Here is a 19,947-nt window from a genome sequence, read left to right on the forward strand (position 1 = left end):
CCGGGGTCAAATTGACCCCGCCCCATGGGGTTACTTGATAGTAGATAGAAAAATCTTCAAAATTTTCTAAAAATAAACCAGAAGGCCTAGATCTTAGATATTTGACATGTAGCATTGCCTAGTGGACCTCTACAAAATTTGTTCAAATCTTGTTAAAATGTGTATGCCTATGTGCTCTATGTCAAAACTTGATCATATCATTTTGAGCAATGGTACTCAGGTGAGCGATACAGGGCAATCATGGCCCTCTTGTTGTCTTAAAACGACGAAAAATTTTCCTTCCTGGGGGTATGGGTACCTGTCCCCAAAAGTTGTCTAGTGCCCTGAAGTGTACAAGAAATCACTGTAAACAATTTGTAAAAAGTTACAAGTACTTAATATTACCTGTTATTGGGATAGGGGCCGAACCTTGGCCCCAAATGGCCTGCAAAAATACCAGTACTGGAAACACATTTGTGAAGGCAAAAAGCCCTGTCTGTTTAGTACAAATGTAATTAGATAACATTTTAGTAAGTACATGTAACAAGTTAAAGTACATGTAGTTGGCATGCTTTTCTTAATATTTTTGAGAACATAATAATTATATAGTGTAATACAGATGTATCCACTGTTCAGTGTTCTAGATTTTTTTTAAATTCAGGGAATTTGGACCTTTTCATGTTGAGGGTCCTGCCAAGTTTAGGGAGCCCAAAATTTTACATTTCGTAAGTCTTATGGTGTATATTGCACTTACATTTATTTTCCCATATTTAAAATGACTTGGTCCAGAGATGTGTATTTTTGTGCATTCATGACTGAGAAACAATATTTTTAATGGTTTGAAACATGCTTGAAAATAAACGTGCCTCTAATTTGCCTGTTATTCACATCTACATTGTTAAATTTTGTGGTATATTTGCCATGTGCGTGTAAAGTTAGGGGAATTAACTCCTGATTTTATTATGATAATTAATAAGTCAACCAACAATTCCATTTTACTACGTTCCTTTTATTTTTATGGTTCTAATATATAAGTAACGTTCATGTCCATCAAACAATAAAATATATTTCCAAAACATTATTTAAATCTTTCACTTCATTATCTCATTAATAATATTTTCTTCATAATTTCTTAATTTCTGATCTAACTCCAAATTTTGACCTAAACAGTTCTAAACCTAAAAAGGATTCTGACCTAAACGGTTCTTAGTCTTAAAATCTTCTGACCACAACAATTTACAAACTTGAGCAGCTTCTGAACGTAGCCACACCTACAGGTATCATATTTCACAGGGCTGACCCTTTCTTAACCAATCAGTGCCTTTGTAAAAGAATAGATAACTTGTCAATATTCATTAATTAGGTTACTAATGATGATTCCATCTTTTCCCACCAAAACTAAAGATCAAAGGCACTTTCACCTATGTCCAGACCATAATAAATATGCAGCTGCTGTGCATTCATGATTTGACCCAACAACCACTTAAAAATTTATCAAATATTAATAATGCATAATATCAAATTCATCAAAAATACTATTCATAATCATAACTCTGTGACATGCGCACCCAGTAGGATTTGATTTTTATGCCCCCGAAGGGAGGCATATAGTTTTTGAACCGTCTGTCAGTCTGTCAGTCTGTCGCAATTTTCGTGTCCGGTCCATATCTTTGTCATCGATGGATGGATTTTCAAATAACTTGGCATGAATGTGTACCACAGTAAGACGACGTGTCGCGCGCAAGACCCAGGTCCGTAGCTCAAAGGTCAAGGTCACACTTAGACATTAAAGGATAGTGCATTGATGGGCGTGTCCGGTCCATATCTTTGTCATCGATGGATGGATTTTCAAATAACTTGGCATGAATGTGTACCACAGTAAGACGACGTGTCGTGCGCAAGACCCAGGTCCGTAGCTCAAAGGTCAAGGTCACACTTAGACATTAAAGGATAGTGCATTGATGGGCGTGTCCGGTCCATATCTTTGTCAGCCATGGATGGATTTTCAAATAACTTGGCATGAATGTGTACCACAGTAAGACGACGTGTCGCGCGCAAGACCCAGGTCCGTAGCTCAAAGGTCAAGGTCACACTTAGACGTTAAAGGATAGTGCATTGATGGGCATGTCCGGTTCATATCTTTGTCATCCATGTTTGTATGTGGCATTTTCATCATATTTTATATGATGAATATACGTTGTATTGTATAAGCTGAAGTTTATAAAAAACAAAAACAAAAGTTTGTTTCTGTAATCATGATAAACAAGTGTCTTGTTAATAAAGATACAAGTAGTTAACAAATAAAAAATTTCTTGGTCAAGTTTGATTTATGTGCCAAAATGGTCTGGAAGGTCCAGAATTATGGCACATGCTTTTTAAAAAGGAATGTTTAAATTCTGGTGCCTTGATTTCATATTTATATACAGAGAAATGAAGATGTATTCTTCCTAGCTTTAACGTCTTGTGCAAGTTCCATACTGGCCAGATGGGACTAGTAGGCATTCTTGATTTATTGAATAGGCTCTATTTCAGTATTTTTATTGAATTGTAGCAAATTCGTTTCTGTGCTAATCCTAATGACACCATTAAGATCTCAATTAATGTTGATTGTGAATCAAATTGAACCAGGTGGTTGTGTGGTCCTTGAGTAATTAAAAAAAAGAATGGTGCATTTCAGTTTAGCAGAGCTCTTGATTTCATAACCGATCATATTTATACAGAATGTGTTTTCCCATAAAACCTTGCACTGTCTGTCATTTATTTTATTCCATGTCTGCTCACATTGTATTATTTCCTAATAAGGCCTCTGAAGTGATTTTGATAGGAAGTACTGTGAAAATGTTCACTTCCTCAATTTAAAAGGCAGTATATGATATACAGCGGTTACTTGTAACTTCAAACATTTCCTTCCCAGAACAATCTCCTATCAGTCATTCATCCTTCCAGACACTCGGGTGAGGGGATACATGTACTGGGCAGTTATGTCCTGTACTGTGAAATCAGATGTTTTTGCCAGAATTTCAGAAATATTGATATCTTGGGGAAAATATCAGTCCTTGATGACCATGTCCTTTTTTATCAGATTTATTGATTTGCAAACTGTTACATGCCAGTACTACTTATATTTAAGACTGTAATGAAGTTTTCACTATCACTAATACCTGTTTTAGCTTATTCGGCAGAGCTAGTTTTCATTTTAAAATTGAATAAAGAATAAATTTTTTCTCTTGGGAATCTTCAGATCTGTTTTCAGAGTAAGTTTGCAGCAATGTTTCTTGGGTGATTCTATATCAAAATTGTTCAAGTCCTATTGATTCAATATTGGACTCATTTTCTCTATATTTATTGATAAAAAACTTTTAAAATCTTGTCACTTTAAACAGCTGACCAGATTTTAGTTTCATTTTGTAGAATATTCCTCGGATGAACCACTGTTCAAGCTGTCAGTTTGTGATCCCACTTCTTCAGTTTCAGAATTCTTTTTGCACAATTGTTCCTAAGTGTACCCTCTGTTCTAGAGCCATCATGGGCCTCATGTATTATTTAGAACTTTTGGATGACTTACATACCATAACTTGTATTGATGAGGAACTATTTTTTCACAGCTGGGTCAATCCACAGAATTACATCCCGACAAACAGCTAAAATTCCTATTTATTTTATTAGCCCACCATCATCAGATGGTGGGCTATTCAAATCACTCTGCGTCTGTGGTCCGTCGTCCTTCCGTCTGTCCGCCCATCCATGTGTCCGTCCGTCCATCCTTCCGTTAACAATTTCTCGTTATCGCATCTCCTCAGAAACTACCAGGGGGATTTTGACCAAACTTTGTCAGAATGATGTATTGGTACCTAGTTGTGTCCCCCTGAAAATCAGACTGGTTCAACAATTTTTAGTGAGTTATTATGCCCTTTGTTTATTTCTATAATTTACATAGATTTATATAGGGAAAAACTTTGAAAATCTTCTTGTCCAAAACCACAAAGCCTAAGGCTTTGATATTTGGTATGAAGCATCATCTAGTGGTCCTCTACCAAGATGATTCAAATTATTTCCCTGGGGTCTAATATGGCCCCGCCCTGGGGGTCACATGGTTTATATAGACTTATATAGGGAAAAACATTGAAAAACCTCTTGTTCAAAACCACAGGGCCTAGGGCTTTGATATTTTGTATGTGACATCATCTAGTGGTCTTCTACTAAGATTGTTCAAATTATCCCCCTAGGGTCAAATATGGCCCTGCCACGGGGGTCACATGGTTTACATAGACTTTTATAGGGAAAAACTTTGAAAATCTTCTTGTCCAAACCACAAAGCCTAGGGCTTTGGCATTTGTAATGTAGCATCACATTGGGTTCTCTACCAAGTTTGTTCAAATTATCCCCCTAGGGTCAAATATGGCCCCGCCCTGGGGGTCACATGGTTCATATAGACTTATATAGGGAAAAGCTTTTAAAATCTTCTTGTCAATAACCTACAACATTCAAATTTGGGACCACATGTATGGTTTTGAGTGGCAAGATGAACCTTGACATGAGTTGACCTTGATTTTGACCTAGTGACCTACTTTCACATTTCTCAAGCTACAGCCTTCAAATTTGGACCACATGCATAGTTTTGTGCTCTGAAAAGAACTTTGACCTTAACATTGACCAAGTGACCTACTTTCACATTTTTGAAGGTACAGGCTTCAAATTTGGACCACATGCATAGTTCTGTGTTCCGAAATAGAATTTGACCTTGATTTTGACCTAGTGACCTACTTTGACATTTCTCGAGCTACAGCCTTCAAATTTGGACCACTTGCATAGTTTTGTGTACCGAAATGAACTTTGACCTTAAGATTGACCTAGTGACCTACTTTCACATTTATGTAGATACAGGCTTCAAATTTAGACCACATGCATAGGATTGTGTACCGAAACAAACTTTGACCTTGACATTGACCTAGTGACCTACTTTTACATTTTTGAAGGTACAGGCTTTACATTTGGACCACATGCATAGATTTGTTGTGTACGGAAATGAAATTTGACCTTGAGCTAGTCAGTAAGTCTTGAAATTTGGAACACTCAAAAATGGCAAATGGTGGATACCAAGATCACTCTCTTGTCTTTTAGATTTTAAATCTGAAAATTTATTGTACTATGTACATGTGCATTAGAAAAAATATTTGTTTTGGTCAAAAGCAGTAAATCCTGTCAACTGAATTAAATGATTTCATATATACCTGTGTACATTTTTTTTTTGTTGGCAGCGGATATCTTGACCAAAAATTGGTACAGCATACATGTAGACTGGATGCTTGGGAGGTAAATACAACACCTGCTGGTTGCCTCCACTTGAAATAAATTGTTGCATCCATTCCAGACCAGGACTTTTCATCATCTACCCATGTTGAATTAGAAACCTTTACCATAACCTTGTTTCCATGATACTGTTTTATTTTTTGCAGGAGACACAACGTCTCATGCAAGAGCCAGTTCCAGGGATACAAGCAGTTCCTGATGAAGCGAATGCTAGGTACTTCAAGGTGGTTGTTGCAGGACCTGAAGGGGTAAGGAAAATATTTACTGTCTGTCAAATAAAAGTCATCACAATATAAATATGAAGTTCAATATACATGTATTTCTAATATGCTGCACAGGGGGACACCCAGAGATAATAAATTAAATAATAGAAAAGCCTTTTAATGACTCCTGATGACCAGATCACTACAAAATTTGGCCTGTAAGATTCTTGACCTCTCTCTCAGATTTGTTCAAATGGTTTTGCTTTGTCCCTTCTAGGGGCCAACAGAGCTTAAAATAAGAAAATCAAGTTTCAAACTTGGCATAGTTAAGATATGACCTAGATACCAATTGAAACATTCTGAGGTTTCAAGATCAGGTAGCAAGTGTTGCCTCTTGATCAATATGCATGACCAGTGTAGCTTTTAGCCCCAGATAACCTACTTTCAAACAAGACCTTTGAATGTTTTTTTGTCATTTTGAAATTCAGTTCAAATTTGCATTTAGGTCATCTGAGGTCAAGAGCTATGTCAGTGTCAAATCATATGAAAACTTAACTAGAGGTTCTACGAGTATTACTTTTGTTTCAGCCAAGTTTTTGGCCCCTTTTAAACTTGTTTATAACTGACAACTGGATCAATGCAGTAAATTATGGTAAACTTGTTGGGACAATATTTCTTGACCTCTCAAAGGCCTTCGACCTAGTAAACCACAGAGTCCTTCTTGAAAAACTCCACTGCTATCATCTGTCTCAAAAGTCAATTAACTGGTAATAGAACACAGAGAGTCAGTGTTTCAGGTACCCTCTTGGAACCTGAAGAGGTTCTGTAAGGGGTACCGCAGGGATCAGTTTTAGGGCCTCTACTGTTCATCAATTACATAAATGACCTACCATTTCATGTGGACAATTCTACCACAGATATGTTTGCAGATGATACTACAATAACAGCCTCAGGATACTCTGTTCCTGAAGTATGCAAAAACCTTCAAGCTGACCTTGATAACATAAACAGATGGTGCAAACAAAACGCGATGATTCTAAATGCACAAAAAACCAAAGCAATGTATATGTCCTCTAGAAGCACAGACTCTACTAGCAATTCAGATCTATATTTAGAAAAATCGAGCCGTTGAATTTTCTAAAACTGAAAAACTGTTAGGTGTTTATGTGGCTGATAATCTAAACTGGAAGACTCAAGTTGAAAAAGTACTTAAAACATGTAACTCTCAGTTATATTTACTGCTGAGAATCAAACAGTATCTTGAACTTCACACAAGGAAGTTATTCTATAATGTCTATATTTTACCACATTTGGACTATTATTGTACAATTTGGGGCAACTGCAACAATGAGTTGATTACAAATCTAATCAAATTTCAAAAAAGGGCAGCAAGAATTATTCTAGATAAAAGCTATGATACTCCATCAGATGCATTATTTAGCGAATTAAAATGGATGAAATTTGACGAGAGACTTAAATATAAAAAGGCAATAGTGATGTTCAAATCCATCAATGATGACTTACTTTCTGAGTATATGAAAGATAAATTTCAAAATATTAATAAAAGGCATCATCATAACTTGAGATCTGTAAATAACTCCGAAATAGTCATTCCAAAGCCGAAGAAAGAACTTTTTCGTAAATTATTGGTGTACTCAGGTCCTAAACTTAGTATGGAATGATATTCCACTTAATATATGCAAGTCTGAAACACTTAAGGAATTTCAAGCTTCGTATGTTAAGTGTAAATTCTCTTCTCATGTATGAATGTATATAATACAGTTATAATCTGCTTGTTCATTTCCACCAAAAAGACATTTTGCTTTGTGTTAAACTTGCTGTTAATTATTTGTGTATGACAATCTTTAAATATGTTAACAATACCACATTTCTTATTCAGTTTGTACAGTACTTTTTAGCCCACCATCATCAGATGGTGGGCTATTCAAATCACTCTGCGTCCGTGGTCCGTCGTCCTTCCGTCAGTCCGTCCGAGCTCACATTTGCATACTTAGGTGGCTATAGGAACAATAGGTAACTGTACTTTTTCTTTTATGTCATTCATTCCGTAAGGGTTTTATGTGGCTATTTTTCTCTTACGTGGCTAAAAGAACAATAGAGAGAACAAAAGAGTAGCCACATAAGTATCCATATGTAGAAACGTCCGTCCTTCCGTCCGTTAACAATTTCTCGTTATCGCATCTCCTCAGAAACTACTGGGGGGATTTTGACCAAACTTTGTCAGAATGATGTATTGGTACCCTAGTTGTGTCCCTCTGAAAATCAGACTGGTTCAACAATTTTTTAGTGAGTTATGGCCCTTTGTTTATTTCTATAATTTACATAGATTTATATAGGGAAAAAATTTGAAAATCTTCTTGTCCAAAAGCACAGAGCCTAGGGCTTTGATATGTGGTATGAAGCATCATATTGTGGTCCTCTACCAACATTATTCAAATTATTTCCCTGGGGTCTAATATGGCCCCGCCCCGGGGGTCACATGGTTTATATAGACTTATATAGGGAAAAACTTTGAAAAACCTCTTGTTCAAAACCACAGGGCCTAGGGCTTTGATATTTTGTATGTGACATCATCTAGTGGTCTTCTACTAAGATTGTTCAAATTATCCCCCTAGGATCAAATATGGCCCCGCCCCTGGGGTCGTATGGTTTACATAGACTTATATAGGGAAAAACTTTGAAAATCTTCTTGTTTAAACCACAAAGCCTAGGGCTTTGGCATTTGTAATGAAGCATCATCTTGTGGTTCTCTACCAAGTTTGTTCAAATTATCCCCCTAGGGTCAAATATGGCCCCGCCCTGGGGGTCACATGGTTCGTATAGACTTATATAGGGAAAAGCTTTTAAAATCTTCTGGTCAATAACCTACAACATTCAAATTTGGACCACATGTATGGTTTTGAGTGGACATTGACCTAGTGACCTACTTTCACATTTTTGGAGGTACAAGCTTTAAATTTGGACCACATGCATGGATTTGTGTTCTGAAGTGTAATTTGACCTTGATTTTTACCTAGTGACCTACTTTCACATTTTTCAAGCTACAGCCTTCAAATTTGGACCACTTGCACAGTTTTGTGTACCGAAATAAAATTTGGCCTTAAGATTGACCTAGTGACCTACTTTCAGATTTCTCAAACTACAGCCTTCAGACTTGATGCACATGCATAGTTTTGTGTACAAAGAACTTTGTCCTTGAAATTGATCTAGTGACCTACTTTCACATTTCTCAAGCTACAGCTTTCGAATTTGGACCACATGCACAGTGTTGTGTACGGAAATGAAATTTGACCTTGAGCTAGTCAATAAGTCTTGAAATTTGGAACACTCAAAAATGGCACATTGGGAGGTGCCAAGATCACTCTGTGATCTCTTGTATTTAAGTACCATTCTTATTTGTTTTGTATTATAACTTTGTGTAATGCTCTGCTGTTTATATGTATATATGTTGAGGCCCACATGGAAGATTGGGAAACCAAATGTGTAGCCTCGTTAAATGAAGTCTTTACTTACTTACTTACTTACTTAATGTTTTCATTCATTTAACTTTTGTAGACAATAAAATCTAAAGGAAGATCCTTTGGAAGCACAGAACAACCAAACAAACTACATGTAATCACAGACTCAGTTTGATTGAGTCTGTTCATGAGAGGTGATGGAATGAAAGGCATATGTATAGTCCAGACTTGCTGTCCTTTGGCAGCTCTTGTTTTTGTACATACTGTGAACTCATTTATTTTCTTTGGATAAATTTTCGTGGTTGCATCAGTCAGTGAAATTTAACCCCTAGGAACAAATGAAATTCCCATTTCTTGTATCTTTTACATCTAAAATCCACAATTTAATGTCCCTGCTAAACCATGAAAATAAATAATTTCACAGTAGTCGATAGGTTATTAAATTTCTCATAGTCCACATAATTTTTTTGATATTGTCTTATTTTGTAGTCGCCATATGAACATGGTACGTTCAAATTAGAACTATTTCTACCTGAAGAGTATCCAATGACGGCGCCAAAAGTGAGATCAATACTAAAATCTACCAATCCTAAAATAATAAACAAGGCCGAATATGTTAGATATTTGAAAATATGTGATCTTATTTTATAGCTCACCTGTCACATAGTGACAAGGTAGCTTTTGTGATCACCCTTCGTCTGTCGTCAGTCCGACCTTCGTCAACATTGCTTGTCTGCCCGATAGTGGTTTCATTTATATTTTATTTTAACCAACTTTCACACAACTTGTATCATCATAAGATCTCGGTTCCTTTCTTGAACTGGCTCAGATCCCATTACGGGTTCCAGAGTTATGGCCCCTGAAAGGGCCAAAATTAGCTATTTTTTTGACCTTGTCTAAACAGTAGCAGTTTTAATTTATAACATTGAATTTAAGTTCCCCAGTCACAAAAGTGACAAGGTGAGCTTTTGTGTTCGCGGCGGTATCCTCGGCCGTCCGGGCGTCCGTGCACGTGCGTCGCCGTGCCGTAACTTTGTTGTGACCACTCTTAGAGGGCACAATTTTTCATGGGATCTTTTATGAAAGTTGTTCAGAAGGTTTCATCTTGATGATATCTAGGTCAAGTTCGAAACTGGTCACGTGCCTTCAAAAACTAGGTCAGTAGTCTAAAAATAGAAAAACCTTGGTGAGCCTCCTTAGAGGCCATATATTTCACAAGATCTTCATGAAAATGGGTCAAGAACGTTCATCTTGATGATATCTAGGTCTAGTTCGAAACTGGGTCAACGTGCCGTCAAAAACTAGGTCAGTAGGTTCAAATAATAGAAAAACCTTGTGACCTCTCTAGAGGCCACAATTTTTCAATGGGATCGTATGAAAGTTGGTCTGAATGTTCATCTTGATGATATCTAGGTCAAGTTCGAACTGGGCACGTGCCTTCAAAAACTAGGTCAGTAGCTCTAAAAATAGAAAAACCTTGACCTCTCTAGAGGCCATATAGTTTCAAAAGATCTTCATAAAATGGTCAGAATGTTCACCTTGATGATATCTAGGTCAAGTCAAATGGGTCACGTGCCTTCAAAATGACTAGGTCAGTAGGTCTAAAAATAAGAAAAAACCTTGTGACCTCTCTAGAGGTCCATATATTATCACAAGATCTTCATGAAAATTGGTCAGAACGTTCATCTTGAGATATCTAGGTCACGTTCGAACCTGGGTCACGTGTCCGTCAAAAACTAGGTCAGTAGGTCAAATAATAGAAAAACCTTGTGACCTCTCTAGAGCCTCATTTCCAATGGGATCTGTATGAAGGTTTGTCTGAATGTTCATCCGTGATGATATCTATGTCAAGTTCGAACTGGGTCTAGTGCAATCAAAAACACTATTCAGTAGCATCTAAAAATAGAAAAAACCTGTACCTCTCTAAGGCCATAATATTTCATGAGATCTTCTGAAAATTGTCAGATGTTCACCTTGATGATTCTAGGTACAAGTTCGAAAGTGGGTTACGTGCTTGTCAAAAAATAGGTCAGTAGGGTCCTAAAGAAAATAGAAAAACCTTGTGGCCTCGCTTAGAGGCGCAGGATATTTTTTCATGGGATCTGTATGAAAGTTGGTCTGAATGTTCATCTTGATGAATCAAGGTCATTTTCGAAAGTGGGTCATGTGCCTTCAAAAACTAGGTCCAGTAGGTCAAATAAAAAAAACCTTGTGACCTCTCTAAAGGCCATATTTTTTCATGGGATTCCTAGTATGAAAATATTGTCTGAATGTTCATCTTGATGATATTCTAGGTCAAGTTCCCCGAAACAGTGTCATGTGCGGTTAAAAACTAGGTCGTTAGATCTAAAAATAGAAAAAACCTATTGTGACCTCCTAGAGCCATACTTGTGAAATGGATCCTCTATAAAAAATTGTCAGAATGTTCACCTGAGATATCGAGTTCAAGTGTGAAACTAGTGTCACGGCCTTAAAAAACTAGGTAGTAGTCAAATAATAAAAAAAACCTGTGACTCTCTAGAGGCCATACTTTTCATGGGACTGTAATAAAGTTTGGTCTGAATGTTCATCTTGATGATTAGTCAGAGGTCAATTTTGAAACTGGGTCCAACTGGCGGTAAAACTAGGTCAGTAGTTCCTAAAAGTATAACATCTTTTGACCTCTCTCGCCAGTAGGTATAAAAAGAGAAAAACCTGTGACCTCTCTAGAGGCCAATATTTTTCATGAGATCTTCATGAAAATTAGTGAGAGTGTTCACCTTGATGATATCTAGGAAACATCAAAACAGGGTCACGTACCATCGAAAACTAGGTCAATAAGGTCAAATCATAGAAAAACTTGTGACCGTCTCTAGAGACCATATTTTTCCAACGATCTTCTTGACAGAAATTGGTCAGAATTTTTATCTTGATAATATCTAGGTCAAGTTCAAAACTGGGTCACATGAGCTCAAAAACTAGGTCACTATGTCAAATAATAGAAAAAACGATGTCATACTCAAAACTGGGTCATGTGGGAAGAGGTGAGCGATTCAGGACCATCATGGTCCTCTTGTTACCAAACTGGCACACAACTTGTATCACCATAAGATCTTGGTTCCTTTCTTGAACTGGTCAGATTCCAATATGTGTTCCCGAGTAATCGCCCCTGAAAGGGCCAGAATTAGCTATTTTGACCTTGTCTGCACAATAGCAGCTTCATTTATGATTTTATTTTAACCAAACTTGCACACAACTTGTATCACTATAAGATCTCGGTTCCTTTCTTCAACTGGCGAAATTCCATTATGGGTTCCAGAGTTATGGCCCCTGAAAGGGTCAGAATTAGCTATTTTGACCTTGTCTGCACAATAGCAGCTTCATTTATGATTTGATTTTAACCAAAATTGCACACAACTTGTATTACCACAAGATCTAGGTTCCTTTCTTGAACTGGCCAGATTCCCTCATGGGTTCCAGAGTTATGGCCCCTTAAAGGTCCAAAATTGGCTATTTTGGCTTTTGCAGCCATATAGATACTTCATTTATGGTTTTATTTGATACAAACTTCCAAAATATCTTCATCAACAATAAATCTTGGATTCCATGACAAATCAGATCCAATCGTAGGTTCCAGAGTTATTTTATATCTGATTACTTCCCCTTATTGTAATCAAAATGGATTTATATCAGTAAGTACTTAAAGGACTTATTTGAAATTTCATTATTGTCATTAGTTGGACTAAGCCAATCAGGGTAGATAACTATGGACTGATTTTATGTCAAATTACCTCCCTTTATTTCAAATTAAACTGGGTATATCTCCGTAACTAATGAAGATACTGATCTGAAATTTCATTTATGTTAACAGATTTATTTGGCAGATCCTTCTTTTGTTCACTTACAATAAAAACATTGTAATTACTTCCCTTTTATGTTACTATAAATAGCTTATTTTTAGTAACTTTCCTATTATTGGCCGTAGGGAAAAACCGAGACCACTTTTCTGTGGTACAACATGGATGGTACCTCCCATTTTTAGGTGTATTTTGACATATCTGTACCTTGTAAGAATTTTTTTTAGCTACCTTCAAAAATGACAAGGGAGCTTTTGTGATCGCGCGGGTCCGCGCCGTCAGTGCTCCGGCGTCCGTAAATTTTGCTTGTGCCACTCTAGGGGTCACATTTTTTCAGGGGATCTTATGAAATTTGGTCAGAATGTTCATCTTGAGATATCTAGGTCAAGTTCAAGGGTCCGTGCCTTTTAAAACTAGGTCAAAGTCAAAATAGAAAAACCTTGTGACCTCTCAAAGGGGCCCATTATTTTCCAAGATCTTCATGAAAAATTGATCAGAATGTTCACCTTATGAACTAGGTCAATTTCAAAACTGGGTCACGTGGGTAAAAAAACCAGGCAGTAGTCTAAAATAAAAAAAACCTTTGTGACCCCTAGACCCCCAATTTTTCTAAATCTTCATGAAATTTATCAAAGTTTATTTTGATGAACTAGATCAAGTTCAAAAACGGGGCCCACGTAGGGTCAAAAATACGTCATTAGGTCTAAAAATAGAAAAACCTTGTGACCTTCTAGAGGCCAATTTAAATGCCCTCATGAAATGGTCAATGTTCATTTGATGATATCGGGTCAAGTTCAAAACGGGCACGTGGGGTTCAAAAAAGGTCAGAGATCTAAAAAGAAAAACCTTGGACCTTCAGAGGCCATTTTTTTATGAACTTCATAATAGGGGCAGAATTTTAAACCTTGATGATATCTAGGTCAAGTTCGAAACTGGTCATGTGGGTCAAGAATAGGTCAGTAGATCTAAAAATTAAAAAAACCTTTGTGACCTCTCAAAGGGCCAATTTCTAAATGGTTTTCATAAAATTGGTCAAATTTCCCCTTTGTGATACAGGCAATTCGAACTGGGTCTGTGGGGTCAAAAACTAGGTCAGTAGTCTAAAAATAGGAAAACCCTTTGACCTCTCAGAGCGATTTTTTTTAAATGGTCTTCATAAAAATTTGGTCAAATGTTTTACCTTGAAGATATCTAGGTCGGTTTCAAAACTGGGTCACGGGGGTTAAAAACAGTCAGTAGTTCTAAAAATGAAAAACCTTGTGACCTCTCAAGGGCCATATTTTTTATGAGACTTCAAAATATTGGTCAGAATTTTCACTTGATGATATCTAATAAATTTTTAAAATGGGTCACGGGGGTCAAAAACGGGTCAGTGGGTCTAAAAATAGAAAAAATTTGTGACCTCTCAGAGCCATATTTTCAATTATCCATAAAATGGTGAGAATGTTCAGCTTGATGAATCTGGGTCGGGTTCGAAACTGGGTCATGTGGGGTCAAAAACTGGGTCAGTAGGTCAAAAAATAAAAAAAACCTTGTGACCCTCTAGAGGCCATTTTTTTTCACGAGATCTTCTGAAAATTGGTGAAATGTTCCCCTTGATGATATCAGGTCAAGTTTAAAAGTGGGTCCGTCCCTTCAAAAACTGGGTCATTAGGTCAAATAAAGAAAAACCTTTGTGCCTCTCTAACCCAATGTTTTTCAAGGGATCTTCATGAAATTGGTCAAAATTTTTTTTATTTGATGATATCTAGATCACAGTCCTCAAAACAGGTCCTAGTCATAAAATGAAAAACGATGTCTACTCATTGAACACTGGGTCATGTTGAGATAGGTGAGCGATTCAGGACCTCAGGTCCTCTTGTTTTTCTTTTTTTTAAATTTTTCTTCCCTTTGTTTTTCCCTGCCCTTTTGGACTTAGAATTTTGGTCACCTGTACATATGACAAGGGAGTTTTTGTGATCACGCAGCGTTTCGCCGTTCCGCCCGTGCTGCGTCCGCCCGAAATTTTTGCTTTTTGGACCACTCTAGGGGTCACTTTTTTTGTGGGATCTTTAGAAAGTTGGTCAGAAGTTCACTTGAGATATCTGGTCAGGTTCGAAACTGGGTACGTCCCTTTAAAAAAACTAGGTCAGTAGGTCAAAAATAAAAAAACCTTGTGACCTCTTAGGGCCATATATTTCACAAGATCTCATAAAAATTTGGTCAAAAAGTCACCTTGATGATATCTGGGCAAGTTTTAAAACGGGTCCGTGGGGTAAAAACTAGGTCAGAAGGTCAAAACAAAAAAAAACCTTGGACCCCTAAAAGGGCCATATATTTCACAAGTCTTCATAAAATTTGGTAAACTTTCCCCTTGGTTTCTAGGTCAAGTTCAAAACTGGTCACATCCGTCAAAAAATAATCAGTGGTCAAGTAAAGAAAAACCTTGTGCCCTCCTAAAGGGCCAATTTTTTTCAGGGATCTGAGAAATTTGGTCTGAATTTTCATCTTGATGAATCTAGTAAATTTTAAAAAATGGGTCACGTGGGGTCAAAAAATATCAGTAATCTAAAAAAAAAAAACCTTGTGCCCCTCTCTAGAGGCCATATATTTCATGAGACTTCATGAAAATTTGGTCAAAAGTTCACCTTGATGAACTGGGTCAAGTTCGAAAGTGGCACGTGCCTTTAAAAACCAGGCGTGGGGTCATATAATAAAAAACCTTGTGACCTCTCTAGAGGCCATATTTTTCATGGGATCGTATGAAATTTGGCTAAATGTTCATCTTAAAGATACTAGGCAATTTGAAATGGGTCCGGGGCCATCAAAAACAGGTCAGTAGGCCAAATAATAAAAAACCCTTGTGACTTTTAAAGGGCCATATTTTCATGGGATCTGTAGGAAAGTTGGTCTTAATGTTCATCTTGATGAAACTAGGTCAAGTTCGAAACGGGGTCTTGCGGTCAAAAACTAATCATAGATTTAAAAATAAAAAAAAACCTTGTGACCTTTAGGGGGCCCTACTTGTGAATGGATCTCCAAAAAATTTGGGTGAAATGTTACTTGATGATATCGGTCAGTTTGGAAAGGGGGTCATGTCCCTTTAAAAGTAGGTCAGTGGGTAAAATTTATAAAAAAAAGTTGTGACCTCTTAGAGGCCATATTTTTTCAGGGGATCTGTATAAAATTGGCTAGTTTTTATCTTGATGATATTAGGTCAAGTTTGAAACGGGTCAGCTGCGATCAAAAACTAGGTCATGGGTCTTGAAATAGAAAAACGTTGTGCCCTCTCAAGGCATACCCTTAAATTGCTTCATAATTTGGGTCAGAATTTTCCCCTTTGATGAATCTAATCAAGTTTGAAACTGGGTTACGTGCCTTAAAAAACTAGGTCAGTAGATGAAATAATAAAAAAACCTTGTACCTTTTAAGGGGCCCATACTTTTCAGGGGGACTGATGAAAGTTGGGTCTGAATTTTTAAACTTTGATATCTAACAGTTTTGAAACGGGTCAACTGGGTAAAACTAGGTAGTGGGTCAAAATTATTAAAATTTTTGACCTCTTAGAGGCCATTTTTTTCAATGGATCCGTAAAATTGATCTGAATGTTACCTGAGATACTAGGAAGTTTCGAAACCATTTTTTTAAAAAGGATCTTCATGAAAAGGGGTCAGAATTTTTATTTTGATAATTTTAGGTCAAGTTCAAAACTGGTCCATGGCCAAAAATGGGTCACATGTCAAATAGTAGAAAAAACTACGTCAAACTAAAAACTGGGTAAGTGGGAAGAGGTGACAATTCAGGACCATAAAGGTCTTCTTTTTTCGAGGCCCTTTTCTTGTCCTAAAAGTGAAAAGATAACAGGGAGCAAAATTAGGGGCCATCGGCCCTCTGTTTTTAAAAATCATTCCATAGAATAAACCTTTTTTGTCCAAAATTTTTTTAAGGTTGCTTTACCTGTGGCATCAGTGTTGTAAACTGTACTCGGCAAGTTCAAATCTCTGTCATTAAATCACCACGAAGGAAAATTTCATACATCCCTTTCCCAGATAACCCCAAGTACTTTAATTTCTAAACGAAGATCTGAAACGACCCATTCACAACGTCTTTTTAATTTTGGATTTCCAGTATTGCTATTTTTTGCCCACCACATCAGATGGGGGGCTATTTAAAACACTCCATCCTGGGGCCCCTCCGTCCCTCCCCCGTTAACAATTCTCGTATCGCATCTTCCAGAAACATGGGGGTTTTTTCGAAACTTTGTCAGAATGAGTATTGATACCCTAGTTGTTCCCCCTGAAAACAGACTGGTTTAACAATTGAGTGATTATGGGCCCTTTTTTTATTTCTTATTTTTCATAGATTTAAATAGGGAAAACTTTGAAAACCTTTTGTCCAAAAAACCCCAGAGCCTAGGGCTTTGATATTTGGTTTGAAGACTTAGTGGTCCTCTACCAAGAAGATTTTAAAATTTTTTCTCTGGGGGCAAATAGCCCCGCCGGGGGGGCCAGGTTTATATAGATTTTAAGGGAAAAACTTTGAATAACCTCTTGTCCAAAACCACAGGGCCAGGCTTTGAAATTTTTGTAGTGATTTATCTATGGCTTCAACTAGATTTTCAAATTTTACCCCTAGGGGCAAATAGACCCCGGCCCCGGGGGTCATTGGTTTACTAGACTTAATAGGGAAAAACTTAGAAAATCTTTTATCCAAAACCCCAAAGCCTAAGGCTTTTTACTGGGAAGTAGCATCATCTAGTGGTTCTCACCCCGTTTTTCAAATTACCCCCCGGGGCAAAAATGGCCCGCCCGGGGGCACATGGGTTTATTATAGACTTTATAGGGGAAAAACTTTTTTAAAAGTTTTTTGTCAATAACTACAAAAATTTAATTTGGACCACAATGTATTTTTTTAGTGGCAGAGAACCTTGACCGAGTTGACCTTTTTTTTTTTACCCATGACCCCCTTTTTACATTTCTGTACTACAGCCTTTAAAATTTTTGGCCCCCATGTATATTTTTTTAGTGGGAAGATGAACCTTGCTGAGTTGACCTTGATTTTGCCGTACCTATTTCACATTTTTGTACTACAGCCTTTTAAAATTTGGACCACCTGCATAGTTTTGTGCACTGAAAAAAAATTTTACCTTTATTTTTGACCTAGTGACCTACTTTTACATTTTTTTAAGGGCAGGCGCAGTTTTGGGCCATATGCAAGTTCCGTGTTTTAAAAAGAAATTTGAATTGATTTTTTACCCCAGTGACCAAATTTTACATTTCTCAAAACTACAGCCCTTTAAATTTGGACCACATGCATAGTTTTTGTGTACCCAAAAAAAATTTGACCTTCACATTGACCCATGACCATTTCACTTTTTTAAGGTACGGGGGTTCCAAAAATTTTGGGCCACGCATATTTTTGTATTCCAAAAAAAAAATTTGACCTTGATTTGGACGTAGTGACCAACTTTTTATTTTTCAAGCAAAAGCCCTTCAAATTTGGACCACTTGCCAATTTTTGTGTATGAAATGAACTTTTACCTTTACATTGACCAGTGACCTACTTTTACATTTTTTAAAGGGACGGCTTCAAATTTTGGGCCCAGCAAAGTTTTGTATTCCGAAATAAAATTTGACCCTTTATTTTGCCTAGTGACCTACTTTTACATTTTTTCAAGCTTTTAGCCTCAAATTTGGACCACATGCATATTTTTGGTTTTCCGAAATAAACTTTGACCCTTTACTTTTTCCTATTTACCTACTTTCCCCCGTTTTTGGGGGAAAGGGAAGGCTTTAAATTTTGGGGCCCCATGTAGTTTGTATTCTGAAATAAAATTTGACATTTATTTTGACGTATGACCCCTTTTTCATTTCTCAACACAGCCTTCAAATTTTGGGCCCCTTTCAAGTTTTTTAAATAAATGAACTTGACCTTAAGATGACCTATGACCACTTTCAATTTCTGTAGCTCGGGTTTAAAAATTTGACACATGCATAAAAATTTTGTACCGAAACAAACTTGAGCTTACATTGACCCATGACCTACTTTTACATTTTCAAGCTACAGCTTTCGAATTTGGACCACAAAGACAGTGTTGTGTACTGAAATGAAATTTGACCTTTTGGGAGTCAATAAGTCTTAAATTTGGAACACTCAAAAAGGCACATTTGGGGGGCGCCAAGATCATCTGTGATCCTTGTTATTTTAACCAATCAGACGACTTGTTCAATGCCAAGAGTAAGAAAAATATGTGGTTATTTCAGGCTCGAACCCGGGACCCCCCCGCTTACAAAGCAAGGGCCCCCGACTGAGCTAACCGGTCCTGACCAATCACATCAAATTTTAAATTTAAAAAGTAAAGGCTACAGGTAATTTGCAAAGTTGTAAGCTAGGCTCTGATTGGCTAGCAAAAGGGGCGTCAGAACGAGGGCCCTGATAGGGCGTTTTCCCGATCCTATGCGTAGCGAATAGGATATGTACTCATCAGATTTGTTGAGGTTTAAAACAGGGTTGGGGATTAAAGTGGGAATATCAATTTCCCGGATGGGAAAAACAGGGAAAACGGTAATTCCCAGCAATACTGGGAAAAATGATTTACACCAATATTTTTATCTTTAATTAGTAAAACTTTTAAACCCCCCAGAAAATTTTCATAATCCCTCACCCTTCGATTTTTTGCCCCTTTCGCTTAAAGATGTTTATTGTAATGTTTAAAGTTTGTGTACCCCCCCAAATATTTTTAAAATCCATTTAGTTATTGCTTTGATATTTGCATACTTTTTAAACCCCTCTTTACCCAGCCTAAAAGGAGGGGCAACCTACAAACATTTTATGAAAGGGCCCCCCGTTTGCTTTGAAATGTTTTTGTCAATTGAAGTTTTACCCCGTAGCTTAAAAAACTTTTGGCATGAGAAAAAGTCAAGCATGTTGTCCATTGCAGCTCTTGTTTATTTTTTTTGTCTGTATTTTTGTGTTTTTTTAAATTTCCCGGGATTTATTAACATTGTTTAATGTTTTAAATGACTGTAGGTTTTAATTATGCATTGTCTCTTGTCTCTGTAAGAGCGGCGTGACTTTTTATTTGTTAAGTAATTGTCTATTTCTATGTAAGATGGTACAGATAGATGAAATAAAAGAAAAAATAAAAAATACCAATCCATT

At 36.9% G+C, this 19,947-nt stretch overlaps 1 protein-coding gene across 1 annotated transcript in view; it reads left to right on the forward strand.

The window, feature by feature from the left end:
• Window positions 1-19,947, forward strand: part of LOC123530189 (ubiquitin-conjugating enzyme E2 N) — a 48,958-nt gene that overhangs the window by 11,757 nt on the left and 17,254 nt on the right. Inside the window, exons 2-3 of the mRNA XM_053522004.1 lie at window positions 5,436-5,537; window positions 9,461-9,586. Of these exons, the coding sequence (XP_053377979.1) occupies window positions 5,436-5,537; window positions 9,461-9,586 (228 nt within the window). The remainder of the gene's footprint in view (window positions 1-5,435; window positions 5,538-9,460; window positions 9,587-19,947) is intronic.

The sequence above is a fragment of the Mercenaria mercenaria genome, chromosome 13 (assembly GCF_021730395.1).
Source record: "Mercenaria mercenaria strain notata chromosome 13, MADL_Memer_1, whole genome shotgun sequence".
Lineage (NCBI taxonomy): Eukaryota > Metazoa > Mollusca > Bivalvia > Venerida > Veneridae > Mercenaria > Mercenaria mercenaria.